The 25,981-nt window shown below is 41.6% G+C and overlaps 2 protein-coding genes and 1 long non-coding RNA gene across 5 annotated transcripts in view; 2 read left to right on the top strand and 1 right to left on the bottom strand.

Annotated features, from left to right (window-relative positions):
- Nucleotides 1–9,881, top strand: part of LOC110534825 (neurobeachin) — a 315,108-nt gene extending 305,227 nt beyond the window's left edge. For all 3 annotated transcript variants that reach the window (XM_090188780.1, XM_090188779.1, XM_090188778.1), the window contains 6 exons: nucleotides 34–189; nucleotides 3,596–3,766; nucleotides 4,149–4,250; nucleotides 4,344–4,540; nucleotides 8,878–9,029; nucleotides 9,462–9,881. In XM_090188780.1, the coding sequence (XP_090044906.1) occupies nucleotides 34–189; nucleotides 3,596–3,766; nucleotides 4,149–4,250; nucleotides 4,344–4,540; nucleotides 8,878–9,029; nucleotides 9,462–9,552 (869 nt within the window). In that variant the 3' untranslated portion in view covers nucleotides 9,553–9,881. The remainder of the gene's footprint in view (nucleotides 1–33; nucleotides 190–3,595; nucleotides 3,767–4,148; nucleotides 4,251–4,343; nucleotides 4,541–8,877; nucleotides 9,030–9,461) is intronic.
- A 5,691-nt stretch (nucleotides 9,882–15,572) lies between these two features.
- Nucleotides 15,573–17,731, top strand: LOC110533263 (uncharacterized). Its single transcript, XR_002474932.3, has 2 exons — nucleotides 15,573–16,547; nucleotides 16,844–17,731. It is a non-coding gene; the product is annotated as an uncharacterized LOC110533263 (long non-coding RNA).
- A 3,110-nt stretch (nucleotides 17,732–20,841) lies between these two features.
- Nucleotides 20,842–25,981, bottom strand: part of LOC110533259 (uncharacterized) — a 49,923-nt gene continuing 44,783 nt past the window's right edge. The window contains exons 8-11 of the mRNA XM_036989466.2: nucleotides 25,623–25,678; nucleotides 24,961–25,458; nucleotides 24,790–24,872; nucleotides 20,842–24,720 (exon numbers count right to left, since the gene is read on the bottom strand). Coding sequence (XP_036845361.1) covers nucleotides 24,640–24,720; nucleotides 24,790–24,872; nucleotides 24,961–25,458; nucleotides 25,623–25,678 — 718 coding nt within the window. The 3' untranslated portion in view covers nucleotides 20,842–24,639. The remainder of the gene's footprint in view (nucleotides 24,721–24,789; nucleotides 24,873–24,960; nucleotides 25,459–25,622; nucleotides 25,679–25,981) is intronic.

Below are 25,981 nucleotides of genomic sequence, written 5' to 3'. Positions count from 1 at the left end.
TGTGTGTGTGTGTGTGTGTGTGTGTGTGTGTAGCCAACAACTCAGGTGTGAGTAAGCGTCAGATCACAGACCTGGTGGACCAGAGCATCCAGATCAACACACACTGCTTCGTGGTTACCGCCGACAACCGCTACATCCTGGTCTGTGGCTTCTGGGACAAGAGCTTCAGAGTCTACTCTACCGAGACAGGTACCTGTTACAGTACTACTATACTACTACTATACGACTATACTATATACTATACTATATACTATACTATATACTATCTATACTGGGACAAGAGCTTCAGAGTCTATTCTACCGAGACAGGTACCTGCCACAGTACTACTATAGTATTACTATACTATACGACTATACTATATACTATACTTTATACTATCTATACTGGGACAAGAGCTTCAGAATCTACTCTACCGAGACAGGTACCTGTCACAGTACTACTATAGTACTACTATACTATATACTATACTATATACTATACTATATACTATCTATACTGGGACAAGAGCTTCAGAGTCTACTCTACCGAGACAGGTACCTGCCACAGTACTACTATACTACTACTATACGACTATACTATATACTATACTATATACTATACTATATACTATCTATACTGGGACAAGAGCTTCAGAGTCTACTCTACCGAGACAGGTACCTGCCACAGTACTACTATACTACTACTATACAACTATACTATATACTATACTATATACTATACTATTTACTATCTATACTGGGACAAGAGCTTCAGAGTCTACTCCACCGAGACAGGTATTATTAAACAGCACTATGCCACACTACTTCACTATTCATTTCTTTCAACAACCCTGAGGTGATGCAGACGAGACATAATACTACTACTTTACTACTACAATGCGTCGACATTATTCCTCAATACCACTACATTATTCCTCAATAGGTCTACATTATTCCTCAATACCACTACATTATTCCTCAATACCACTACATTATTCCTCAATACCACTACATTATTCCTCAATACCACTACATTATTCCTCAATAGGTCTACATTATTCCTCAATACCACTACATTATTCCTCAATACCACTACATTATTCCTCAATACCACTACATTATTCCTCAATAGGTCTACATTATTCCTCAATACCACTACATTATTCCTCAATAGGTCTACATTATTCCTCAATAGGTCGACATTATTCCTCAATACCACTACATTATTCCTCAATAGGTCGACATTATTCCTCAATGCCACTACATTATTCCTCAATAGGTCTACATTATTCCTCAATAGGTCGACATTATTCCTCAATACCACTACATTATTCCTCAATACCACTACATTATTCCTCAATACCACTACATTATTCCTCAATACCACTACATTATTCCTCAATGCCACTACATTATTCCTCAATAGGTCTACATTATTCCTCAATAGGTCTACATTATTCCTCAATACCACTACATTATTCCTCAATAGGTCTACATTATTCCTCAATAGGTCTACATTATTCCTCAATAGGTCTACATTATTCCTCAATACCACTACATTATTCCTCAATAGGTCTACATTATTCCTCAATACCACTACATTATTCCTCAATACCACTACATTATTCCTCAATAGGTCTACATTATTCCTCAATAGGTCTACATTATTCCTCAATACCACTACATTATTCCTCAATACCACTACATTATTCCTCAATAGGTCTACATTATTCCTCAATAGGTCTACATTATTCCTCAATAGGTCTACATTATTCCTCAATAGGTCTACATTATTCCTCAATACCACTACATTATTCCTCAATACCACTACATTATTCCTCAATACCACTACATTATTCCTCAATACCACTACATTATTCCTCAATATGTCTACATTATTCCTCAATAGGTCTACATTATTCCTCAATAGGTCTACATTATTCCTCAATACCACTACATTATTCCTCAATAGGTCTACATTATTCCTCAATAGGTCTACATTATTCCTCAATAGGTCTACATTATTCCTCAATACCACTACATTATTCCTCAATACCACTACATTATTCCTCAATAGGTCTACATTATTCCTCAATACCACTACATTATTCCTCAATACCACTACATTATTCCTCAATACCACTACATTATTCCTCAATACCACTACATTATTCCTCAATACCACTACATTATTCCTCAATACCACTACATTATTCCTCAATACCACTACATTATTCCTCAATACCACTACATTATTCCTCAATACCACTACATTATTCCTCAATATGTCTACATTATTCCTCAATACCACTACATTATTCCTCAATACCACTACATTATTCCTCAATACCACTACATTATTCCTCAATATGTCTACATTATTCCTCAATAGGTCTACATTATTCCTCAATAGGTCTACATTATTCCTCAATACCACTACATTATTCCTCAATAGGTCTACATTATTCCTCAATAGGTCTACATTATTCCTCAATACCACTACATTATTCCTCAATAGGTCTACATTATTCCTCAATAGGTCTACATTATTCCTCAATACCACTACATTATTCCTCAATACCACTACATTATTCCTCAATACCACTACATTATTCCTCAATACCACTACATTATTCCTCAATACCACTACATTATTCCTCAATACCACTACATTATTCCTCAATAGGTCTACATTATTCCTCAATACCACTACATTATTCCTCAATACCACTACATTATTCCTCAATAGGTCTACATTATTCCTCAATACCACTACATTATTCCTCAATACCACTACATTATTCCTCAATAGGTCTACATTATTCCTCAATACCACTACATTATTCCTCAATACCACTACATTATTCCTCAATACCACTACATTATTCCTCAATAGGTCTACATTATTCCTCAATACCACTACATTATTCCTCAATAGGTCTACATTATTCCTCAATAGGTCTACATTATTCCTCAATACCACTACATTATTCCTCAATTGGTCTACATTATTCCTCAATACCACTACATTATTCCTCAATAGGTCTACATTATTCCTCAATAGGTCTACATTATTCCTCAATAGGTCTACATTATTCCTCAATGCGTCTACATTATTCCTCAATAGGTCTACATTATTCCTCAATGCGTCTACATTATTCCTCAATAGGTCTACATTATTCCTCAATAGGTCTACATTATTCCTCAATAGGTCTACATTATTCCTCAATAGGTCTGCATTATTCCTCGATGTGGCTACATTATTTCTCGATCTGTCTACATTATTCCTCAATAGGTCTACATTATTCCTCAATGCGTCTATATTATTCCTCAATAGGTCTACATTATTCCTCGATCTGTCTACATTATTCCTCAATGAGTCTACATTATTCCTCAATAGGTCTACATTATTCCTCAATGCGTCTATATTATTCCTCAATAGGTCTACATTATTCCTCGATCTGTCTACATTATTCCTCAATGTGTCAACATTATTCCTCAATGAGTCTACATTATTCCTCAATAGGTCTACATTATTCCTCGATCTGTCTACATTATTCCTCAATGCCACTACATTATTCCTCAATACGTCGACATCTCTACCTCCTCCCTGTAGGTAAGTTGACCCAGATAGTGTTTGGCCACTGGGACGTGGTGACGTGCCTGGCCCGGTCAGAGAGCTACATCGGAGGGGACTGCTACATCGTGTCGGGGTCCAGAGACGCTACCCTGCTTCTGTGGTACTGGAGCGGACGCCATCACATCATTGGAGACAACCCCAACAACAGTAAGTCCGTGTGTGTGGAGGGGTGTGTTTGTGTGTGTTTGTGGGGTACATAGCAATATTCTTAATCTAAGAGGTGAAAGGGACTACGTTTCCTGTCCTTTTTACAATATTATCAGCACATTAATCTCTTGCCTTGTACAATGATCCCCAACGATCCCCACCGACTCCCAACGATCCCCAATGATCCCCAACGTTCCCCACCGACTCCCAACGATCCCCAATGATCCCCAACGGTCCCCACCGAGTCCCAACGTTCCCCAACGATCATTTTGATCTCCATGAACAGATACTTTCCCCATTTTTAATCTGCTCTTCGTGTGTCACATTTTATTTAAAGTGTATTTAGTCTCAATACATTTGAATGAATAAATATGTTTCCTAGGTGACTACCCTGCTCCGAGAGCCGTGCTGACGGGTCATGACCATGAGGTGGTGTGTGTCTCTGTCTGCGCTGAGCTGGGACTGGTCATTAGCGGGGCCAAAGGTCAGTGTGAGTGTGTGTGTGTGTGTGTGCGCGTGTGTGTGCGTGTGTGTGTTTCTAAATCTCCATCCCTTCTCCCTCCCCCCCTTCCTCCAGAGGGTCCATGTCTGGTCCATACTATAACAGGGGATCTGCTGCGGGCCCTGGAGGGCCCAGAGTTGTGCCTGAGGCCCCGCCTCATCTCTGTGTCCAGCGAGGGCCACTGTGTCATCTGTTATGAGAGAGGACGCTTCTGTAACTTCAGCATCAACGGGAAACTGCTGGCTCAGATGGAGGTCAACGACTCAACACGGGTACGACCACGGATACAGTATATATATCAAATCAAGTCAAATTGTATGGGTCACATACACACGGTTAGCAGACGTTATTGGTCACATACACACGGTTAGCAGACGTTATTGGTCACATACACATGGTTAACAGACGTTATTGGTCACATACACATGGTTAGCAGACGTTATTGGTCACATACACATGGTTAGCAGACGTTATTGGTCACATACACACGGTTAGCAGACGTTATTGGTCACATACACACGGTTAGCAGACGTTATTGGTCACATACACATGGTTAACAGACGTTATTGGTCACATACACATGGTTAGCAGACGTTATGGGTCACATACACACGGTTAGCAGATGTTATGGGTCACATACACACGGTTAGCAGACGTTATTGGTCACATACACACGGTTAGCAGACATTATGGGTCACATACACACGGTTAGCATACGTTATTGGTCACATACACACGGTTAGCAGACGTTATGGTCACATACACACGGTTAGCACACGTTATGGGTCACATACACACGGTTAGCAGATGTTATGGGTCACATACACACGGTTAGCAGACGTTATTGGTCACATACACACGGTTAGCAGACGTTATGGGTCACATACACACGGTTAGCAGACGTTATTGGTCACATACACACGGTTAGCAGACGTTATTGGTCACATACACACGGTTAGCAGACGTTATTGGTCACATACACACGGTTAGCAGACGTTATGGGTCACATACACACGGTTAGCAGACGTTATTGGTCACATACACATGGTTAGCAGACGTTATTGGTCACATACACATGGTTAGCAGACGTTATTGGTCACATACACACGGTTAGCAGACGTTATGGTCACATACACACGGTTAGCAGACGTTATGGGTCACATACACACGGTTAGCAGACGTTATTGGTCACATACACACGGTTAGCAGACGTTATTGGTCACATACAAACGGTTAGCAGACGTTATTGGTCACATACACACGGTTAGCAGACGTTATTGGTCACATACACACGGTTAGCAGACGTTATTGGTCACATACACACGGTTAGCAGACGTTATTGGTCACATACACACGGTTAGCAGATGTTATTGTGAGTGTAGTGAAATGCTTCTAGATCCGACAGTGCAGCAGGATCTAACAAGTAATATCTAACAATTCAACAACAGAACCTAATATCTAACAGGTAATATCTAACAATTCCACAACAGAACCTAATACACACATCTAGTAAAGGAATGGGATAAGAATATACAGTGCCTTGCGAAAGTATTCGGCCCCCTTGAACTTTGTGACCTTTTGCCACATTTCAGGCTTCAAACATAAAGATATAAAACTGTATTTTTTTGTGAAGAATCAACAACAAGTGGGACACAATCATGAAGTGGAACAACATTTATTGGATATTTCAAACTTTTTTAACAAATCAAAAACTGAAAAATTGGGCGTGCAAAATTATTCAGCCCCTTTACTTTCAGTGCAGCAAACTCTCTCCAGAAGTTCAGTGAGGATCTCTGAATGATCCAATGTTGACCTAAATGACTAATGATGATAAATACAATCCACCTGTGTGTAATCAAGTCTCCGTATAAATGCACCTGCACTGTGATAGTCTCAGAGGTCCGTTAAAAGCGCAGAGAGCATCATGAAGAACAAGGAACACACCAGGCATGTCCGAGATACTGTTGTGAAGAAGTTTAAAGCCGGATTTGGATACCAAAAGATTTCCCAAGCTTTAAACATCCCAAGGAGCACTGTGCAAGCGATAATATTGAAATGGAAGGAGTATCAGACCACTGCAAATCTACCAAGACCTGGCCGTCCCTCTAAACTTTCAGTTCATACAAGGAGAAGACTGATCAGAGATGCAGCCAAGAGGCCTATGATCACTCTGGATGAACTGCAGAGATCTACAGCTGAGGTGGGAGACTCTGTCCATAGGACAACAATCAGTCGTATATTGCACAAATCTGGCCTTTATGGAAGAGAGGCAAGAAGAAAGACATTTTTTAAAGATATCCATAAAAAGTGTTGTTTAAAGTTTGCCACAAGCCACCTGGGAGACACACCAAACATGTGGAAGAAGGTGCTCTGGTCAGATGAAACCAAAATTGAACTTTTTGGCAACAATGCAAAACGTTATGTTTGGCGTAAAAGCAACACATCTGAACACACCATCCCCACTGTCAAACATGGTGGTGGCAGCATCATGGTTTGGGCCTGCTTTTCTTCAGCAGGGACAGGGAAGATGGTTAAAATTGATGGGAAGATGGATGGAGCCAAATAGAGGACCATTCTGGAAGAAAACCTGATGGAGTCTGCAAAAGACCTGAGACTGGGACGGAGATGTGTCTTCCAACAAGACAATGATCTAAAACATAAAGCAAAATCTACAATGGAATGGTTCAAAAATAAACATATCCAGGTGTTAGAATGGCCAAGTCAAAGTCCAGACCTGAATCCAATCGAGAATCTGTGGAAAGAACTGAAAACTGCTGTTCACAAATGCTCTCCATCCAACCTCACTGAGCTCGAACTGTTTTGCAAGGAGGAATGGGAAAAGATGTCAGTCTCTCGATGTGCAAAACTGATAGAGACATACCCCAAGCGACTTACAGCTGTAATCGCAGCAAAAGGTGGCGCTACAAAGTATTAACTTAAGGGGGCTGAATAATTTTGCACGCCCAATTTTTCAGTTTTTGATTTGTTAAAAAAGTTTTAAATATCCAATAAATGTCGTTCCACTTCATGATTGTGTCCCACTTGTTGTTGATTTTTCACAAAAAAATACAGTTTTATATCTTTATGTTTGAAGCCTGAAATGTGGCAAAAGGTTGCAAAGTTCAAGGGGGCCGAATACTTTCGCAAGGCACTGTAGCCTCCACACTGACTCTGTACCGGTACCCCCCTGTATATAGCCTCCACATTGACTCTGTACTGGTACCCCCTGTATATAGCCTCCACACTGACTCTGTACTGGTACCCCCCTGTATATAGCCTCCACATTGACTCTGTACTGGTACCCCCTGTATATAGCCTCCACACTGACTCTGTACTGGTACCCCCCTGTATATAGCCTCGTTATTGTTGTTCTTATTGTGTTACTTTTTTACATTTTTATTTTATTTAGTCTACTAAATATTAAATATTTTCTTATTTTTGAACTACACTATTGGTTAAGGGCTTGTAAGTAAAGCATTTCACGGTAAAGTTGTTGTATTCGGTGCATGTGATAAATAAAGTTTTATCTGATACATTATATCAGTATTATTAGTATTATATATTATAAACTTCTGGCTCAGAGGTCAATGACTCTCTTGGAAAAAAGGTGCTAAGTGTTACTATACAGGGTTGGTCAGTAGAACAGGTTCTCCACAATCACCCGACCTCAACCCAGTTGAGATGTGCTGGGATGAGTTGGACTGCAGAGTGAAGGAAAAGCAGCCAACAACAGTACAGGTTCTCCACAATCACCCGAACTCAACCCAGTTCAGATGTGCTGGGATGAGTTGGACTGAAGAGTGAAGGAAAAGCAGCCAACAAGTGCTCAGCATATGTGGAAGCTCCTTCAAGACAGTTGGAAAAGCATTCCAGGTGAAGCTGGTTGAGAGAATGCCAAGAGTGTGCAAAGCTGTAATCAAGGCAAAATGTGGCTACTTTGAAGAATCTAAAATATATTTTGATATGTTTACCACTTTTTTTGGTTACTACATGATTCCATATGTGTTATATCATAGTGTTGATGTCTTCACTATTATTCTACAATGTCAAAACAAATATAAAGAAAAACCCTTGAATGAGGTGTTCTAAAATGTTTGACTAGTAAATAATCCTTATAAGGATCCATTAGGAACCTGCGCTAGCACGCACACACACACACACACAAACTAATCCACGTCTGCTGGTTTTCTTGTGGGTTCATAACTTTCTTATTCAGTTTCTCTCTGTCCCGCACTTCTCTCTTCCTCCTCTTCCGCACTCTCTCTGCCTCCCTTCCCATCGCTTCCTTCTCTCTCTCTCTCTTTCTCTCTCCTTCCTGCCTTTTTTCCTCCCTCCATCTCTCCCTTCCCCTCCCTCCCTCCCTCCCCCTCCCTTCCCTTCCCTTCCCTTCCCTTCCCTTCCCTTCCCTTCCCTTCCCTTCCCTTCCCTTCCCTTCCCTTCCCTTCCCTTCCCTCCCTCCCTCCCTTCCCCTCCCTTCCCCTCCCTCCCTCCCTTCCCCTCCCTCCCTCCCTTCCCCTCCCTTCATCCCCCTCCCTCCCTCCCTTCCCCTCCCTCCCTTCCTTCCCCTCCCTCCCCCTCCCTCCCTTCCCCTCCCTCCCCCTCCCTCCAGGCGATCCTGTTGAGTAGTGACGGTCAGAACCTGGTGACAGGAGGAGACAACGGGGTGGTGGAGGTGTGGCAGGCCTGTGACTTCAAACAGCTCTACATCTACCCAGGCTGTGACGCTGGCATCCGCGCCATGGACCTCTCTCACGACCAGAGGTGGGTAGGCCGGGGGGGGGGGGGGGGGGGAATGGAGGGGAAGGGAGGGAGGGAGGGGAATGGAGGGGGAGGGAGGGAGGGGAGGTGGGTAGGACGGGAAGGAGGGGAGGGGAGGTGGGTAGGACGGGAGGGAGGGAGGGGAGGTGGTCAGTCTTTTTCATGTTTCTGTTTTCACGCATTCGGCATTGTTTCTGAACCAGACTGACCAGAACCAGACTGACCAGAACCAGACTGACCAGAACCAGACTGACCGGGTCATGCTGGTCTGATGTGGTTTCTTTCTTATGTGTTGCTCAGTTGGTTTGCAGCGCCAGGATAGTGGATTAGATTCCCAGGACGTAAAATGTACGCACGCATGACCGGAAGTCACTTTTGGATTAAAAGCATCTGCTAACTATATTATAGTTTGACGTGGTCTCTGTCTGTCTGCAGGACTCTGATCACTGGCATGGCGTCTGGCAGCATCGTAGCTTTCAACATCGACTTCAACCGCTGGCACTACGAACACCAGAACAGGTACTGAGGAGGACAAACACGAGACGAGGAGAGAGAGGAAGACGAGCACCAGACGAGGAGAGAGAGGAGGACGAGCACCAGGCGAGGAGAGAGAGGAAGACGAGCACGAGACGAGGAGAGAGGAGGAGAGAGAGGAAGACGAGCACCAGATGAGGAGAGAGAGGAAGACGAGCACGAGACGAGGAGAGAGAGGAGGACAAGCACGAGACGAGGAGAGAGAGGAAGACGAGCACCAGACGAGGAGAGAGAGGAGGACGAGCACGAGACGAGGAGAGAGAGGAAGACGAGCACCAGACGAGAAGAGAGAGGTCAAGCTGTAAACAACAGCTACAAAAATGAAGAATAAGAGGTTGAAAAGCCACTAAAACTCTACTTCCTGTGATGAGTTTCACTTGAGAAGGAAGAGCGAGCATCACAGCTACTGTAGGACATCTTGTCTGCCATTTCAACCCTAACAGCCACACGACACCCCTGATGGGATCCTTATATTAATGAACTAAGATATAAAGTAAGGAGAAGATCAAATCTACTGCTAGACTATGACTGAGGTTGAACAGACCCATACAGGACTTTTAATGTTTGAGAATATTCACGGTTAATGGACAGAATGCTTATCGCTTCACAGGACAATGTACATTACTAAAAAAAATGGGTTTTGTTGCTTTTGGGTTTAGTTATTTTGTTATGTTTTTTTAAACTTTATTTATCTTTTGTTTCTAGTTTCTAGTTTTAAAGGGTGGGAGATGTGGTCCAGACTAACACAGAAAGTTCAAACTGGTCGAAACTGAATTGAACAGGTTTAAAACTGTATTGAACTGGTTTGACCCTGTATTGAACTGGTTTGACCCTGTATTGAACTGGTTTGACCCTGTATTGAACTGGTTTGACCCTGGATTGAACTGGATTGAACTGGTTTGACCCTGTATTGAACTGGTTTGACCCTGTATTGAACTGGTTGACCCTGTATTGAACTGGTTTGACCCTGTATTGAACTGGTTTGACCCTGTATTGAACTGGTTTGACCCTGGATTGAACTGGTTTGACCCTGTATTGAACTGGTTTGACCCTGTATTGAACTGGTTTGACCCTGGATTGAACTGGTTTGACCCTGGATTGAACTGGTTTGACCCTGGATTGAACTGGTTTGACCCTGTATTGAACTGGTTTGACCCTGTATTGAACTGGCTTGACCCTGTATTGAACTGGTTTGACCCTGTATTGAACTGGTTTGACCCTGGATTGAACTGGTTTGACCCTGTATTGAACTGGTTTGACCCTGTATTGAACTGGTTTGACCCTGTATTGAACTGGTTTGACCCTGGATTGCACTGGTTTGAAGCAGTACTTCCCATTAAAGAAAACAGATGCTGTTGGCTTAAACTCATATCGAGTAAATTATATTTATTTTCGTTTCATATTATTTTGTTTTGATTTCATTTCTTACGTTTGATTTATTTTATTTCAGTTAATTTATTTTTGTTATATATATATTTTTTTTAAATTACCCCCTTGGGAGGTGAATATGATTTCTGTAAATACTGTTTTGTTTCCTAGTCTCTGTGTCAATGATTGACAAGCAGGAATAGATCACAGTCCTCACTCCTATCGCCACACAGACCATCACTTTTCATTTATTAATGACTTTCTGTGTAATAATAGCGATGGCAATGATGATGACTGTGATGAAGAAATGTTTCGCTGACGCCATCAAACGACGACATCTACCAGATATCCACAAGACAAGTTTGATTTTCTTTGTATGTTTGGTGATTGTTTTGTCAAATATGTACATATAGTCTTGGTTTCAGGCTACAGGCGTCACAGAGAGGGAGTTTGATAGACTTCAGGCTACGACAGACAGGCTTCACAGAGAGGGAGTTTGATAGACTTCAGGCTACGACAGACAGGCTTCACAGAGAGGGAGTTTGATAGACTTCAGGCTACGACAGACAGGCCTCACAGAGAGGGAGTTTGATAGACTTCAGGCTACGACAGACAGGCCTCACAGAGAGGGAGTTTGATAGACTTCAGGCTACGACAGACAGGCTTCACAGAGAGGGCGTTTGATAGACTTCAGGCTACGACAGACAGGCTTCACAGAGAGGGAGTTTGATAGACTTCAGGCTACGACAGACAGGCTTCACAGAGAGGGAGTTTGATAGACTTCAGGCTACGACAGACAGGCCTCACAGAGAGTGAGTTTGATAGACTTCAGGCTACGACAGACAGGCTTCACAGAGAGGGAGTTTGATAACGTAAAAAGGAAACCTTCACTCATTCACATTTGTCAGATTATTTAAAGAAAGGAAGACAAAAAAAAAGAATTGATTCAGTGTCAAAACGTTTTGTTCTTGTATTCACACTTTGCATCAAATCACATATTATTTATTAGCCTGGTGATTATTTCCTGTCACATGACCCTTAAGTTAATTAAGTTAAGTTAATTAAGACGGGAGGGAGGGAGGGGGAGGAGAGACAGGAAGTACTCACTCACACCCAAAAACAGGTTCAATTTATGGATCCAAAAAAAAGGTCAAATATTTTTGGGATCTATGAAATCCCCCCCCCCCCCAAAAAAAAAAAAACAACAACTATTGTATTCATGTTTTATTGCAAAGATGTAAAATATGACCACGTGTGAGTTGAAAGTTGGAAGAAAATACAAATAAAATATGCAAAGAATTTGTTGATCTGCCTTTTCATTTGTAATGATTTGAATGATTGTCATCATGCTAAATGATGTTAACAAAATAAAACCTTTCAGTTTGGTGCCATTTTGTTCTGTAAATATGGGTCATATGGTAAGCAAATGGCAGGGCAGTAAAAGCCATGATCCTCATTACCTCATCGAAATGACAGGGCAGTAAAGCCATGATCCTCATTACCTCATCGAAATGACAGGGCAGTAAAGCCATGATCCTCATTACCTCATCAAAATGGCAGGGCAGTAAAGCCATGATCCTCATTACCTCATCGACATGACAGGGCAGTAAAGCCATGATCCTCATTACCTCATCGAAATGACAGGGCAGTAAAGCCATGATCCTCATTACCTCATCAAAATGACAGGGCAGTAAAGCCATGATCCTCATTACCTCATCGAAATGACAGGGCAGTAAAGCCATTATCCTCATTACCTCATCGAAATGACAAGGCAGTAAAGCCATTATCCTCATTACCTCATCGAAATGACAGGGCAGTAAAGCCATTATCCTCGTTACCTCATCAAAATGACAGGGCAGTAAAGCCATTAGCCTCATTACCTCATCGAAATGACAGGGCAGTAAAGCCATGATCCTCATTACCTCATCGAAATGACAGGGCAGTAAAGCCATTATCCTCATTACCTCATCGAAATAACAGGGCAGTAAAGCCATGATCCTCATTACCTCATCAAAATGACAGGGCAGTAAAGCCATTAGCCTCATTACCTCATCGAAATGACAGGGCAGTAAAGCCATGATCCTCATTACCTCATCGAAATGACAGGACAGTAAAGCCATTATCCTCATCGAAATGACAGGGCAGTAAAGCCATTAGCCTCATTACCTCATCAAAATGACAAAGCAGTAAAGCTATTATCCTCATTACCTCATCGAAATGACAGGGCAGTAAAGCCATTATCCTCATTACCTCATCGAAATGACAGGGCAGTAAAGCCATTATCCTCATTACCTCATCGAAATGACAAGGCAGTAAAGCCATTATCCTCATTACCTCATCGAAATGACAGGGCAGTAAAGCCATTAGCCTCGTTACCTCATCAAAATGACAGGGCAGTAAAGCCATGATCCTCATTACCTCATCGAAATGACAGGGCAGTAAAGCCATTAGCCTCATTACCTCATCGAAATAACAGGGCAGTAAAGCCATGATCCTCATTACCTCATCAAAATGACAGGGCAGTAAAGCCATTAGCCTCATTACCTCATCGAAATGACAGGGCAGTAAAGCCATGATCCTCATTACCTCATCGAAATGACAGGACAGTAAAGCCATTATCCTCATCGAAATGACAGGGCAGTAAAGCCATTAGCCTCATTACCTCATCAAAATGACAAAGCAGTAAAGCTATTATCCTCATTACCTCATCGAAATGACAGGGCAGTAAAGCCATTATCCTCATTGCCTTTATCTGTTAATCTTTGGTAAGGATTTTTTTATTGTGGATTTTCCAAGGAGTTCTGTTATCGGTGATTCATTATGACGGCAGAAATAAAAATAGTTTTAGTCAGATATTTAGCAGATGTTATTGTGTAGCGAAATGCCTGTAGATGGATTTATGGCTGGGTGGGAAAACAGAGGACATTGAAGGGATTTTGTTTGCCCTATACATGACATAGGCCTGTATGTGGAACCGGTAGGATAAAAGTGGTATGAAGGTTTCATTAAGCTTTAAACATTATTATTAAATATGTTTCTTAAATCTGATGTTGCCACCACCATGCTTCACCGTACGGATGGTGCCAGGTTTCCTCCAGACATGATGCCGCCACCACCATGCTTCACCGTACGGATGGTGCCAGGTTTCCTCCAGACATGATGCTGCCACCACCATGCTTCACCGTACGGATGGTGCCAGGTTTCCTCCAGATGTAATGCTGCCACCACCATGCTTCACCGTACGGATGGTGCCAGGTTTCCTCCAGACATGATGCTGCCACCACCATGCTTCACCGTACGGATGGTGCCAGGTTTCCTCCAGATGTAATGCTGCCACCACCATGCTTCACCGTACGGATGGTGCCAGGTTTCCTCCAGACATGATGCTGCCACCACCGTGCTTCACCGTACGGATGGTGCCAGGTTTCCTCCAGACATGATGCTGCCACCACCGTGCTTCACCGTACGGATGGTGCCAGGTTTCCTCCAGACATGATGCTGCCACCACCATGCTTCACCGTACGGATGGTGCCAGGTTTCCTCCAGATGTAATGCTTGGCATTCAGGCCTAAATTTGGTGGAGTGCTGCAGAGATGGTTGTCCTTCTAGAAGTTTCTCCCATCTCCACAGTGGAACTGTCAGAGTGACCATCGGGTTCTTGACCAAGGCCTTTCTCCCCTGATTGGTCAGTTTGGCCGTTGCGGGCAGCTCTAGGAAGAGTCTTGGTGCTTCCTAACTTTTTCCATTTAAGAATGATTCGAGGACACTGTGTTTTTGCTGCAGACATTCTGCTCTGACATGCACTGTCAACTGTGGGACCTTTTATATAGACCGGTGTGTGCCTTTCCAAATCATGTCCAATCAATTGAATTACCACAGGTGGACTCCAATCAAGTTGTAGAAACATGTCAAGGACGATCAATGGAAACGGGATGCACCTGAGCTCAATTTCGAGGTATTTCTGTTTTTTATATTTAATACATTTTTCAAAATGTGCTTTGTAATTTTGAGTTATTGTGTGTAGATTGATGAGGAAAAATAATAATTCCAGCCATTTTAGAAGCTGTAACGTAACAAAATGTGTAAAAAAAAAGTGAGGTGGTCTGATTTTTTTCCCCTTTTTGTAGATGGTCCACGAATCAGCATATTCAAACAGGTCGCTGCAGCCCAAAATGGCGACCGGAGGCGAGTGGGTGTGGAAAGGAGTATGGAAAGCGAATCGGCTAATTGGGCGAAATTGTTGCCACTTTGACCGTGTTGCGTTGCTGATTGGGCTGTATGAAAAGTCACTAAACCGACGACCAGCGATCCTTCCACATGTGTTCAGATTTTTTTGTGCCTCCCCCCCGTCAAAGTTGCCCATCTCCGCTCTAACCTAACCTACTGCTGAGCTTTCAACTGGAATATCTGTTGGCTTTGTTTTCTGTTTTTGAACAACTAATTGATGGATATCGGTTCAATTCCTTGAATTCCATTTTCTTTCTCTTTTTCCTTCTTCTGTGAACTCACTGGGCACGTCAGACTGTTTCTGTGTGATGTAGTAGGAACTTGTAGTTTCCTACAGGCCATTAATCAACATAGTTAATTATCACGTTTTATTCACTAAACTACATGACCATAATCCATTGCGTATCTACTTTGTCCAGTCTACATTTCTTTTTCGGCCTGCTACTGAAGAGACAAGAATGCGCGTGAGTGGATATAGAGAGCAGCTGTTGCTTCGTGATTAATCTCTACCTGGGAAATACGTGATCAAAGTGATTGATAGTTGGCATTCAGCAGTCATTAAAAGTATGCCTTATTTACTTAGAAGAACTACAACATAGTTTTTGTCAGACAGCATAACCAGCAGCTCTATAGAGATAATAATAATAAAAATAATAAAGTCATCAAATAAAACAAATTATATACGCAACTGAAATATGATGAAGTAAAATAATGTAAATAATTGTTGGTTAATCAGCAGTCATCGGCAGTCACTATGGGCAGTTATGGGACTTTTACTGATTTTTTTTTATTCTGTGTTGTTACAATATTCAACTCAAATAATCAAAACCGAAAACCGAGATAAATAATTAACCCCAAACCCGACTCAAAGCACTCATTGCTCAGCACTACCTATAGCAGAGCGCTTTCCCACACCCAGTTCATTACCACATGGGCCATTCTATCCAAAATGATTGGGATGGTCCTACCCCATTGAATTTTACATTTAAAATGGTTAGGGTTAGGTAAGGGTTAAGGTTAGGGTAGGGAGGTGCCAAGGATCCCGGACAGCACTGACTCTATCCACACGCTCATTGCTGTTACAGAATTCAACCCAAATAATCAAAGCCTGAGTCGAAAACAATGGTTTTTGTGTTTATTATAATGAACCGAAACCCAACCCTGTCCACACGCCCAGTACTTAACTTTTCAACACACCCTCTTGACCATAGTCCGGTCTCGGTATCGAGCTGCAGCTCCCTACTTCTCAATGCGAACGTGAGTAGATTACCTTGAAAACAACGGTCGGACATCTAGGAAGCAGTCTCCAGTTTGTATTATACCTCGGTGGTGTACACGGAACAAATATCGACCAGATCTTGTCCGGACGACAACAACAACAACGTGTTAAAGGTACAATATGCATTTTCTAGTTGCAATAATGTTAATAGTTCGCCTAATTTCAGTTTATGTGACAAAACAAGCACTCTTGAGTGTAGAGAATCATTGTACCATCTAAACCGCTGTGAAATCTATTTTAAATAACCACAAATATTGTGGTTTCAGATGTTTGAAGCTGGTGTACACAACCGAAAGTAAAAGACGCAAAGACGCATAGAAATCGCAGATGACCGCTTCTCAGACTTGCTTTCAATGAGAAGACCTAGAAGATCTATAACGGATATTATTCTTATTTTTTTTAATTAAAGGTGTAACCAAGGCTTTCAGAGAACACAGAGAAACATGGCTACAGTCTTCATCTGTTCCGTCTGTACCGAAGTCTTCGTTGGACATATATCGCTGAGCTGCCAGCACACCTTCTGTAGACGTTGCCTCCAGAAGAGTATGGACTTCGGTTGCGTTATCTGTCCGGTGTGCGGGGATCCAATCACGTCGGAGAACATCAGAGTCAACAGAATACTAAGGGACATGGCAGATGAAGTGAGACAGAGAAGAGTTGATCTCAGAGTGTTGAAGAGGAATGAGGACATTGATGTGAATAACTGGGAAACCGAGGAGAAGAAGAAGAAGAAGGAGAATGTGAAAACATCAAAGTCCTTGGTGAAGGAAGGCCTGGCTGCCAGAAAGACAGAGAGGAAGTTAAAGTCGTCTCTGACCACTGGTCCCTGGGAGGGTATACTTTTTGGCATTATAGCCTTTTATTGCTTTATTTCTGTTCTTACTTATGTTGTCCTTCCTTGTGTGGAATATGTGTCTGTAACAATGTCAGGAAATGCAGCCAAGGTGTTCGGATCCCCTTTGGTGTTCATGTCTATGTTTGTGGTCTTCGGTGTTGTTGCTCATTTGGTGGATTTTGTGTTGAAAAAGATTGACTTAAAATCTGTTTTATATAGTAATAACTGATTGATTGGTTTTATGCGGTGTTGGAGAGTCATTGGATGTAGCGAACTTCCTTTCCCAGCAGTTTGGTGATAGTTGAACAACTTTCTTGAAATGAATTATCTTATTGAGTTGACTTACATCTGCAGGTTTATGCCCAGTTTATTGATGTTATGATAAGTGCAGTAGATTTTAGTTGTAAAATAAATGTTGTGAATTATGTTTTAAACTGCTAACTGATTATATGGAAGAAAAGGGGTGTATTTTGTTGTAAAACTTTTTCCTGTAAATTTACCAACATTATACTGTAATTTTGCTTTACAGCAGAGATGCTGTAATATATTTTACAGTACCTCTTTTCCATACTATAAAACACATTACAGAATACAGCATCCCTGCTTTAAATTTACAGCTGTAAGGTTTTTACAGTAGTAGTAGTATTCAATGTCGGGATTCGTGTCTCCACAACTGCAGTGGCGTTGCCAACAATATTGTTTGAAATGTTTTATATTATTATTTAGTGTTATTATTATTTTATTTAAACAATATAGAAACATTTTTGAGAAAAATGGGTTCCCTGCTGAAAAGGTTTAAATACCACTGTTTTACAGTAAGAAAAATACTACTGTAAAATATATTACAGCATACCTAGCTGTAAAGCAAAATTACAGTATTTAAGCTGGCTACTCTGGTGCCATTACAATGCTGAATATTTACAGTGAAATTCTACCTGAAATCTAAATACAAAGACATATATACATATGTACATAAAATAGATGTATGCAAATTGCTGACAACATTAACTACAAATGAACAACATAATTGACAATAGAAGTAACAACAGTTATCACATATGTAACCAAATAAGCATCATTACAACACTAATTAAAAATTATATTGTGTGGCTGTGTGTGGGTGGAGTGGGGGGGGGGGGGGGGGGGGATTGAGATCAAATTGGGATTGGGTACAATCCTAGATCTATGATCAGGGGCAACTCTATTTAGGGTAAGGGGGTTCAGAGGCGGTGAAACGGGACAGTTTGGTCAGGAGAGCATCCAGGACAGAGAGAAGTCAGCATCATGTGTTCCTCATGGGGCTCCGTAAACAAACCTCCTCGCGTTCTGATTGGTCAGCTCTTCTCAACCCTAGGACAAGCATAGAAAGAGAAAGACTAGAATGAGCACCGGGGGCTGTTACTCTGTGGGTAAATAGAGAGACAGACAGCACCGGGGGCTGTTACTCTGTGGGTAAATAGAGAGACAGACAGCACCGGGGGCTGTTACTCTGTGGGTAAATAGAGAGACAGACAGCACAAATAGAGAGACAGACAGCACCAGGGGCTGTTACTCTGTGGGTAAATAGAGAGACAGACAGCACCGGGGGCTGTTACTCTGTGGGTAAATAGAGAGACAGACAGCACCGTGGGCTGTTACTCTGTGGGTAAATAGAGAGACAGACAGCACCAGGGGCTGTTACTCTCTGGGTAAATAGAGAGACAGCAACAGGGGCTGTTACTCTGTGGGTAAATAGACAGAGGACAAGGGACATATCAAGCTGGTGTTGTGTCTACGTACTTAACTACAAATCTACAGTAGGCATAAGCTATTACTGTAAAGAAATGATACAGAATGACGTGAGGATTTCCTCCAGGAGGCTTCCAATTACAGTAAATAACAGTATTTTTCAGCATTTTACCCATAATGCAGTGCAATCTATAACATTATTGCTCTAAGACACATGTATGGTATTTTACTGTGCCTTCTACAGTGTTTTAATGTTGACATGACAGTCTTACACTACATAGCTTTTCTCCATTTGAGAAGACACTAACCTATTTGTATTGAAATGTAATAAAAATATAATTCTGTTATGACGTTTTTTTGTTTTCTCCTTCACTAATACCCCTTTTACTTCACTATTTAAATGTGAATTGTTCTTGTGTTTGTAACAGAGGGACCCTTTTAAAAATAACGTTATTGTCACAACCTGCTGAGGTGGTTGTTCATCTCTTCAAAGAAGCTCCCAGTCTGAGGCACGGCATCACTACAGTCTCTGGTTTGAATCCAGGCTGTATCACATCCGCCTGTGAATGGGAGTCCCATAGGGTGGCGTACAATTGGCCCAGCGTCGTCCGGGTTTGGCCGGGGGGGTAGGCCGTCACTGTAAATAAGAATATGTTCTTAACTGACTTGCCAGGTTAAATAAAGGTTACAAATTAACATTTTAAAAGGAGGTGTTTAACCAATCCAATAACCATCTGTTACAGTTCAATACTTCCAATCAAATATATGAGTTCTGGTTTACGATATACAGTACTTCACAGTTAGTCCAGTGGAACCAGGTTAGTCCAGTTTAACCAGGTTAGTCCAATTTAACCAGGTTAGTCCAGATTTAACCAGGTTAGTCCAATTTAACCAGGTAAGTCCAGTTGAACCAGGTTAGTCCAGTTGAACCAGGTTAGTCCAGTTTAACCAGGTTAGTCCAGATTTAACCAGGTTAGTCTAGTTTAACCAGGTTAGTCCAGATTTAACCAGGTTAGTCTAGTTTAACCAGGTTAGTCTAGTTTAACCAGAGGGGGGGGACATCTGAATAGAACACTACTGTTTGCCAATTATAAAGTGGATACGGTGCCATTACATCGCCAGAGAAAGAAACCTGATTTGTGGTCTCAGGTGGACACTCAGGTGGCAAGAACATAATTAAATGCTAACCTTGCATTTTTTTTGTGTGCAAATATTCAGGATCATCTTTTTGCGAACCTTGTAGTTCTTGCATTGCGTACTGCATAGGGTATATTTTAGGCTTTCCTATATCCCAAAAATATTCCCAGGATATTCCGGATTCCCACGAATCAATCCCGTACAAGTCCCCAAATTGTCACAGCTAAAATACCAACATTGCAGGATTAACAATTCTACTGGGCCTATCCAATGGCAGTTCTGTTATTTTAGTTCCGATCTGATAGAGTCCGCTCTGCCTTACCACTGAGCTAGTACACAACTAGGGCCTGTTCCTCAAACTCAACAGTAAGGGTCTTACAGTAGACTGGGCTATCCCCTAAGTACCTGTACTACCTCACCCTGCAACCCAGCATCTTTTCAGGATCGTCCAGGCCAGATAGTCGACCTTAGGACACTATGAGTGGATACTCTCTCCTGGGTTGGTTTAGCCCAGAATCACCCCTCATACGACTCCTACCAATGCACTCAGTCAGTACCTTTAGTTGGGTCTCAGGTTCCTTCATACCAGCAATTCAGGTTCCGAAAAGACTATTTAACCAGATGCTACAAATCCTTAATTAATCCAGTCTGTTTCAGAAACCTGGAGTAAAACGACATGCAAAGTATGACTCTTTGATGACACAGGGTTTCAGAACAATAAAGCAAGTTTATTCAAAATTACAGAAAAAAGGCATAAAAAAAAAGATCAATCAATATCACCAATTGATGATATGCAAAAATGTACCTTGGATTAAATTGAGAGATGCCTTCAGCGTCTTTACCTAAACCCTTTACCTAAAAACTATAACAATTTTATGAGAAGCACAGTTTTTAATAACAAGAAAAACATGTTCTTACCTTCTACAATTTATATACAGATTTTTGTCTCCCCCCTCGGGATGCTCAGTCCCTCAGTTGGTGTCTAAAAAACTAACAGCTACTAGAACACTTCTACCAATGAGGTAACCTAAAGGGTTCCTCCTAGAATGTTCTAGAACACTTCTACCAATGAGGTAACATTAAGGGTTCCTCCTAGAATGTTCTAGAACACTTCTACCAATGAGGTAACCTAAAGGATTCCTCCTAGAATGTTCTAGAACATGTCTATCAATGAGATAACCTTAAGGGTTCCTCCTAGAATGTACTAGAACACTTCTATCAATGAGGTAACATTAAGGATTCCTCCTAGAATGTACTAGAACACTTCTATCAATGAGGTAACCTTAAGGATTCCTCCTAGAATGTACTAGAACACTTCTATCAATGAGGTAACCTTAAGGATTCCTCCTAGAATGTACTAGAACACTTCTATCAATGAGGTAACCTTAAGGGTTCCTCCTAGAATGTACTAGAACACTTCTATCAATGAGGTAACCTTAAGTGTTCCTCCTAGAATGTACTAGAACACTTCTATCAATGAGGTAACATTAAGGGTTCCTCCTAGAATGTACTAGAACACTTCTATCAATGAGGTAAGATTAAGGGATCTCCAGATCAAGCTAGCACCTTTACTATACTTCATTAACATCAACTCCTTAAAACATACATTTTTCAAACTACCTTTACTCAATTCTAATCTTACTACAACCTAATTTATTGCTCCAGTTATATTTTAATACTTCAATATTTTAAACATTTCAACATTATAACATTTGACCATTATAACGTCTCGTTATCAACCTCCTAAGGCCTTGTCCTCTAAGCAGAATCAAACACAGTCTATTTGATTCACAACTTAAAGAAAACTACATTATAACTCTCCTCACCTTTACCTGCATTATTTTAACACCTTTAATATCTCCCAATGTTTTCAACCTTTAACATTTAATATGTTTAACCTTTAATTAGGATTTCAATCAATTCCAGTCCCAATTCATTTCTTCTTCTCTTTAGTCAATGTCAATTCATTTCTTCTTCTCTTTAGTCAGTCAGTTAATTTCTTCTATTTCGTCAGTGTCAATTCAACCTCATTGTTCATTCTTCTTTATGTTCCATGTGTGAGTGAAAGTGAAACGTCTTCCTGAGTGTGTGTGGGTGTTTACAAGTGGGTCCTCCTACCGGTGTCCTCTGTCACTAAAATGTCACGGACAACTGAGCCTCAACCAACTATTCTTGACACAGGAAAGAACCCCAGTCTACCTCTGTACATTACCAAACAGGAAAGAACCTCAGTCTACCTCTGTACGTTACCAAACAGGAAAGAACCCCAGTCTACCTCTGTACATTACCAAACAGGAAAGAACCCCAGTCTACCTCTGTACATTACCAAACAGGAAAGAACCTCAGTCTACCTCTGTACGTTACCAAACAGGAAAGAACCCCAGTCTACCTCTGTACATTACCAAACAGGAAAGAACCCCAGTCTACCTCTGTACATTACCAAACAGGAAAGAACCCCAGTCTACCTCTGTACATTACCAAACAGGAAAGAACCCCAGTCTACCTCTGTACGTTACCAAACAGGAAAGGACCTCAGTCTACCTCTGTACATTACCAAACAGGAAAGAACCCCAGTCTACCTCTGTACATTACCAAACAGGAAAGACCCTCAGTCTACCTCTGTACATTACCAAACAGGAAAGAACCCCAGTCTACCTCTGTACGTTACCAAACAGGAAAGAACCCCAGTCTACCTCTGTACATTACCAAACAGGAAAGAACCCCAGTCTACCTCTGTACATTACCAAACAGGAAAGAACCCCAGTCTACCTCTGTACATTACCAAACAGGAAAGAACCCCAGTCTACCTCTGTACATTACCAAACAGGAAAGAACCTCAGTCTACCTCTGTACATTACCAAACAGGAAAGAACCCCAGTCTACCTCTGTACGTTACCAAACAGGAAAGAACCCCAGTCTACCTCTGTACATTACCAAACAGGAAAGAACCCCAGTCTACCTCTGTACATTACCAAACAGGAAAGAACCCCAGTCTACCTCTGTACATTACCAAACAGGAAAGAACCCCAGTCTACCTCTGTACGTTACCAAACAGGAAAGAACCCCAGTCTACCTCTGTACGTTACCAAACAGGAAAGAACCTCAGTCTACCTCTGTACGTTACCAAACAGGAAAGAACCCCAGTCTACCTCTGTACATTACCAAACAGGAAAGAACCCCAGTCTACCTCTGTACGTTACCAAACAGGAAAGGACCTCAGTCTACCTCTGTACATTACCAAACAGGAAAGAACCCCAGTCTACCTCTGTACATTACCAAACAGGAAAGAACCCCAGTCTACCTCTGTACATTACCAAACAGGAAAGAACCCCAGTCTACCTCTGTACATTACCAAACAGGAAAGAACCCCAGTCTACCTCTGTACATTACCAAACAGGAAAGAACCCCAGTCTACCTCTGTACATTACCAAACAGGAAAGAACCTCAGTCTACCTCTGTACATTACCAAACAGGAAAGAACCCCAGTCTACCTCTGTACGTTACCAAACAGGAAAGAACCCCAGTCTACCTCTGTACATTACCAAACAGGAAAGAACCCCAGTCTACCTCTGTACATTACCAAACAGGAAAGAACCCCAGTCTACCTCTGTACATTACCAAACAGGAAAGAACCCCAGTCTACCTCTGTACGTTACCAAACAGGAAAGAACCCCAGTCTACCTCTGTACGTTACCAAACAGGAAAGAACCCCAGTCTACCTCTGTACGTTACCAAACAGGAAAGGACCTCAGTCTACCTCTGTACATTACCAAACAGGAAAGAACCCCAGTCTACCTCTGTACGTTACCAAACATATTAATGTTGTATTTCTTCTTCTGGACATAAAACATTTACATTTTAGTAATTCAACTAACATCCAGTCAGAAGTAGTCAGTCCATTCAACTAACATCCAGTCAGAAGTAGTCAGTCCATTCAACTAACATCCAGTCAGAAGTAGTCAGTCCATTCAACTAACATCCAGTCAGAAGTAGTCAGTCCATTCAACTAACATCCAGTCAGAAGTAGTCAGTCCATTCAACTAACATCCAGTCAGAAGTAGTCAGTCCATTCAACTAACATCCAGTCAGAAGTAGTCAGTCCATTCAACTAACATCCAGTCAGAAGTAGTCAGTCCATTCAACTAACATCCAGTCAGAAGTAGTCAGTCCATTCAACTAACATCCAGTCAGAAGTAGTCAGTCCATTCAACTAACATCCAGTCAGAAGTAGTCAGTCCATTCAACTAACATCCAGTCAGAAGTAGTCAGTCCATTCAACTAACATCCAGTCAGAAGTAGTCAGTCCATTCAACTAATCCTGGCAATCCAGAACAAAAATCATAATTTATGTTACGTGCGTCTGTCCCAAGGGATTAGTACAAATCAACCATATTCTGTCATTATAAGGAACCACTTCTTCTTCAGAAGAACTTTCTGCAGAATCAGAACCAGGAAGAAAAGACAAGTAGGAGTGAAGAATGTTGATCTGAATTCCTGTTCCTCCCTCAGGAACTGATCCCATGAGTGGCTCTCAGGCGTAGCGCGAAGTCCCCTGGCAGCCCTTGTCTGATCAGTTCCTCACGGAGCTGGAAACACAACACACACAGTGATTATCAGGTAGAGCTGAGGAGAAACCTGTCTGATCTGACACTGACCTGCTGTAAAACCACGTTTCTGATGTAATCATCTGTCAGTGGGATCAGAGAGGACAGTTTTATCCTCAGTACAACAACGTATCCTGTGGAAACACAGTCAGTCCACATTATTACAACACACATACACAAATCATTTGTTAAAATTTGAACAAAAGTTAATTCTGTACTTACTAGGCACACTGCTCGTTGTTGTACCGTCCACAATATGGGTTGTGAGATCGGTGGTTGGGTGTGTACTTAAAGTTGTGGATGCTGTGGTAGTTGTGGTCACTGTGGTAGTTGTGGGTACGTACGTACTGACATTTGTGGGTGTGGTTGTGAGTTCAGTAGTTGTTTGGGTGGTATTTGGAAGTGCAGGTGAAATCTGTGTGGTCGTGAGGTTTGTTGTTAGAGGAGGGGAGGTTGTTGGTTCCTCTGTGGTTGTGAGGTTTATTGTCAGAGGAGGGGAGGTTGTTGGTTCCTCTGTGGTTGTGAGGTTTATTGTCAGAGGAGGGGAGGGTGTTTGTTCCTCTGTGGTTGTGAGGTTTATTGTCAGAGGAGGGGAGGGTGTTGGTTCCTCTGTGGTTGTGAGGTTTATTGTCAGATGAGGGGAGGGTTTTGGTTCCTCTGTGGTTGTGAGATTTATTGTCAGGGGAGGGGAGGGTGTTGGTTCCTCTGTGGTTCTGATGGCTGTAGCACAAAGACAGACAGACAGACAGAGATGTGTTGATTGGTTGATTGGTTGGTAATTGTCTCAAACATGCATTTCAACTAGCATCTGTAAATAACAGTGAGACTAGCAGAACACCAGAAAGGGGATCATTAACCTCATGCTGTAGTGAACCTGTACCCACCACTTGTGTTTCCAACCCTGACGATCAGACAGCGCAGCTCAGAGTGATACATGGAACTGAGAAGATCAACAGAACAACTGTTAAACTGTTCAGATCTTTGTTAAACAGCATTTTATAAAACATTACAAAACCAAACAAACCACAAACCATTGGTTTAAAAAAAACATGTCAAAACCAAACAAACCACATTCCATTGGTTAAAAAAAAAACATGTCAAAGCCAAACAAACCACATTCCATTGGTTTAAAAAAAACATGTCAAAACCAAACAAACCACATTCCATTGGTTTAAAAAAAAACATGTCAAAGCCACACAAACCACATTCCAATGGACTGGGGGGTAGTATTGAGTAGCTTGGA

Source organism: Oncorhynchus mykiss, chromosome 10 (assembly GCF_057628025.1).
Source record: "Oncorhynchus mykiss isolate SJ-2025 chromosome 10, ASM5762802v1, whole genome shotgun sequence".
Taxonomy (NCBI): domain Eukaryota; kingdom Metazoa; phylum Chordata; class Actinopteri; order Salmoniformes; family Salmonidae; genus Oncorhynchus; species Oncorhynchus mykiss.
The sequence above is the reverse complement of the archived record's forward strand: the minus strand, read 5'-3'. Positions and strand labels throughout refer to the sequence as shown.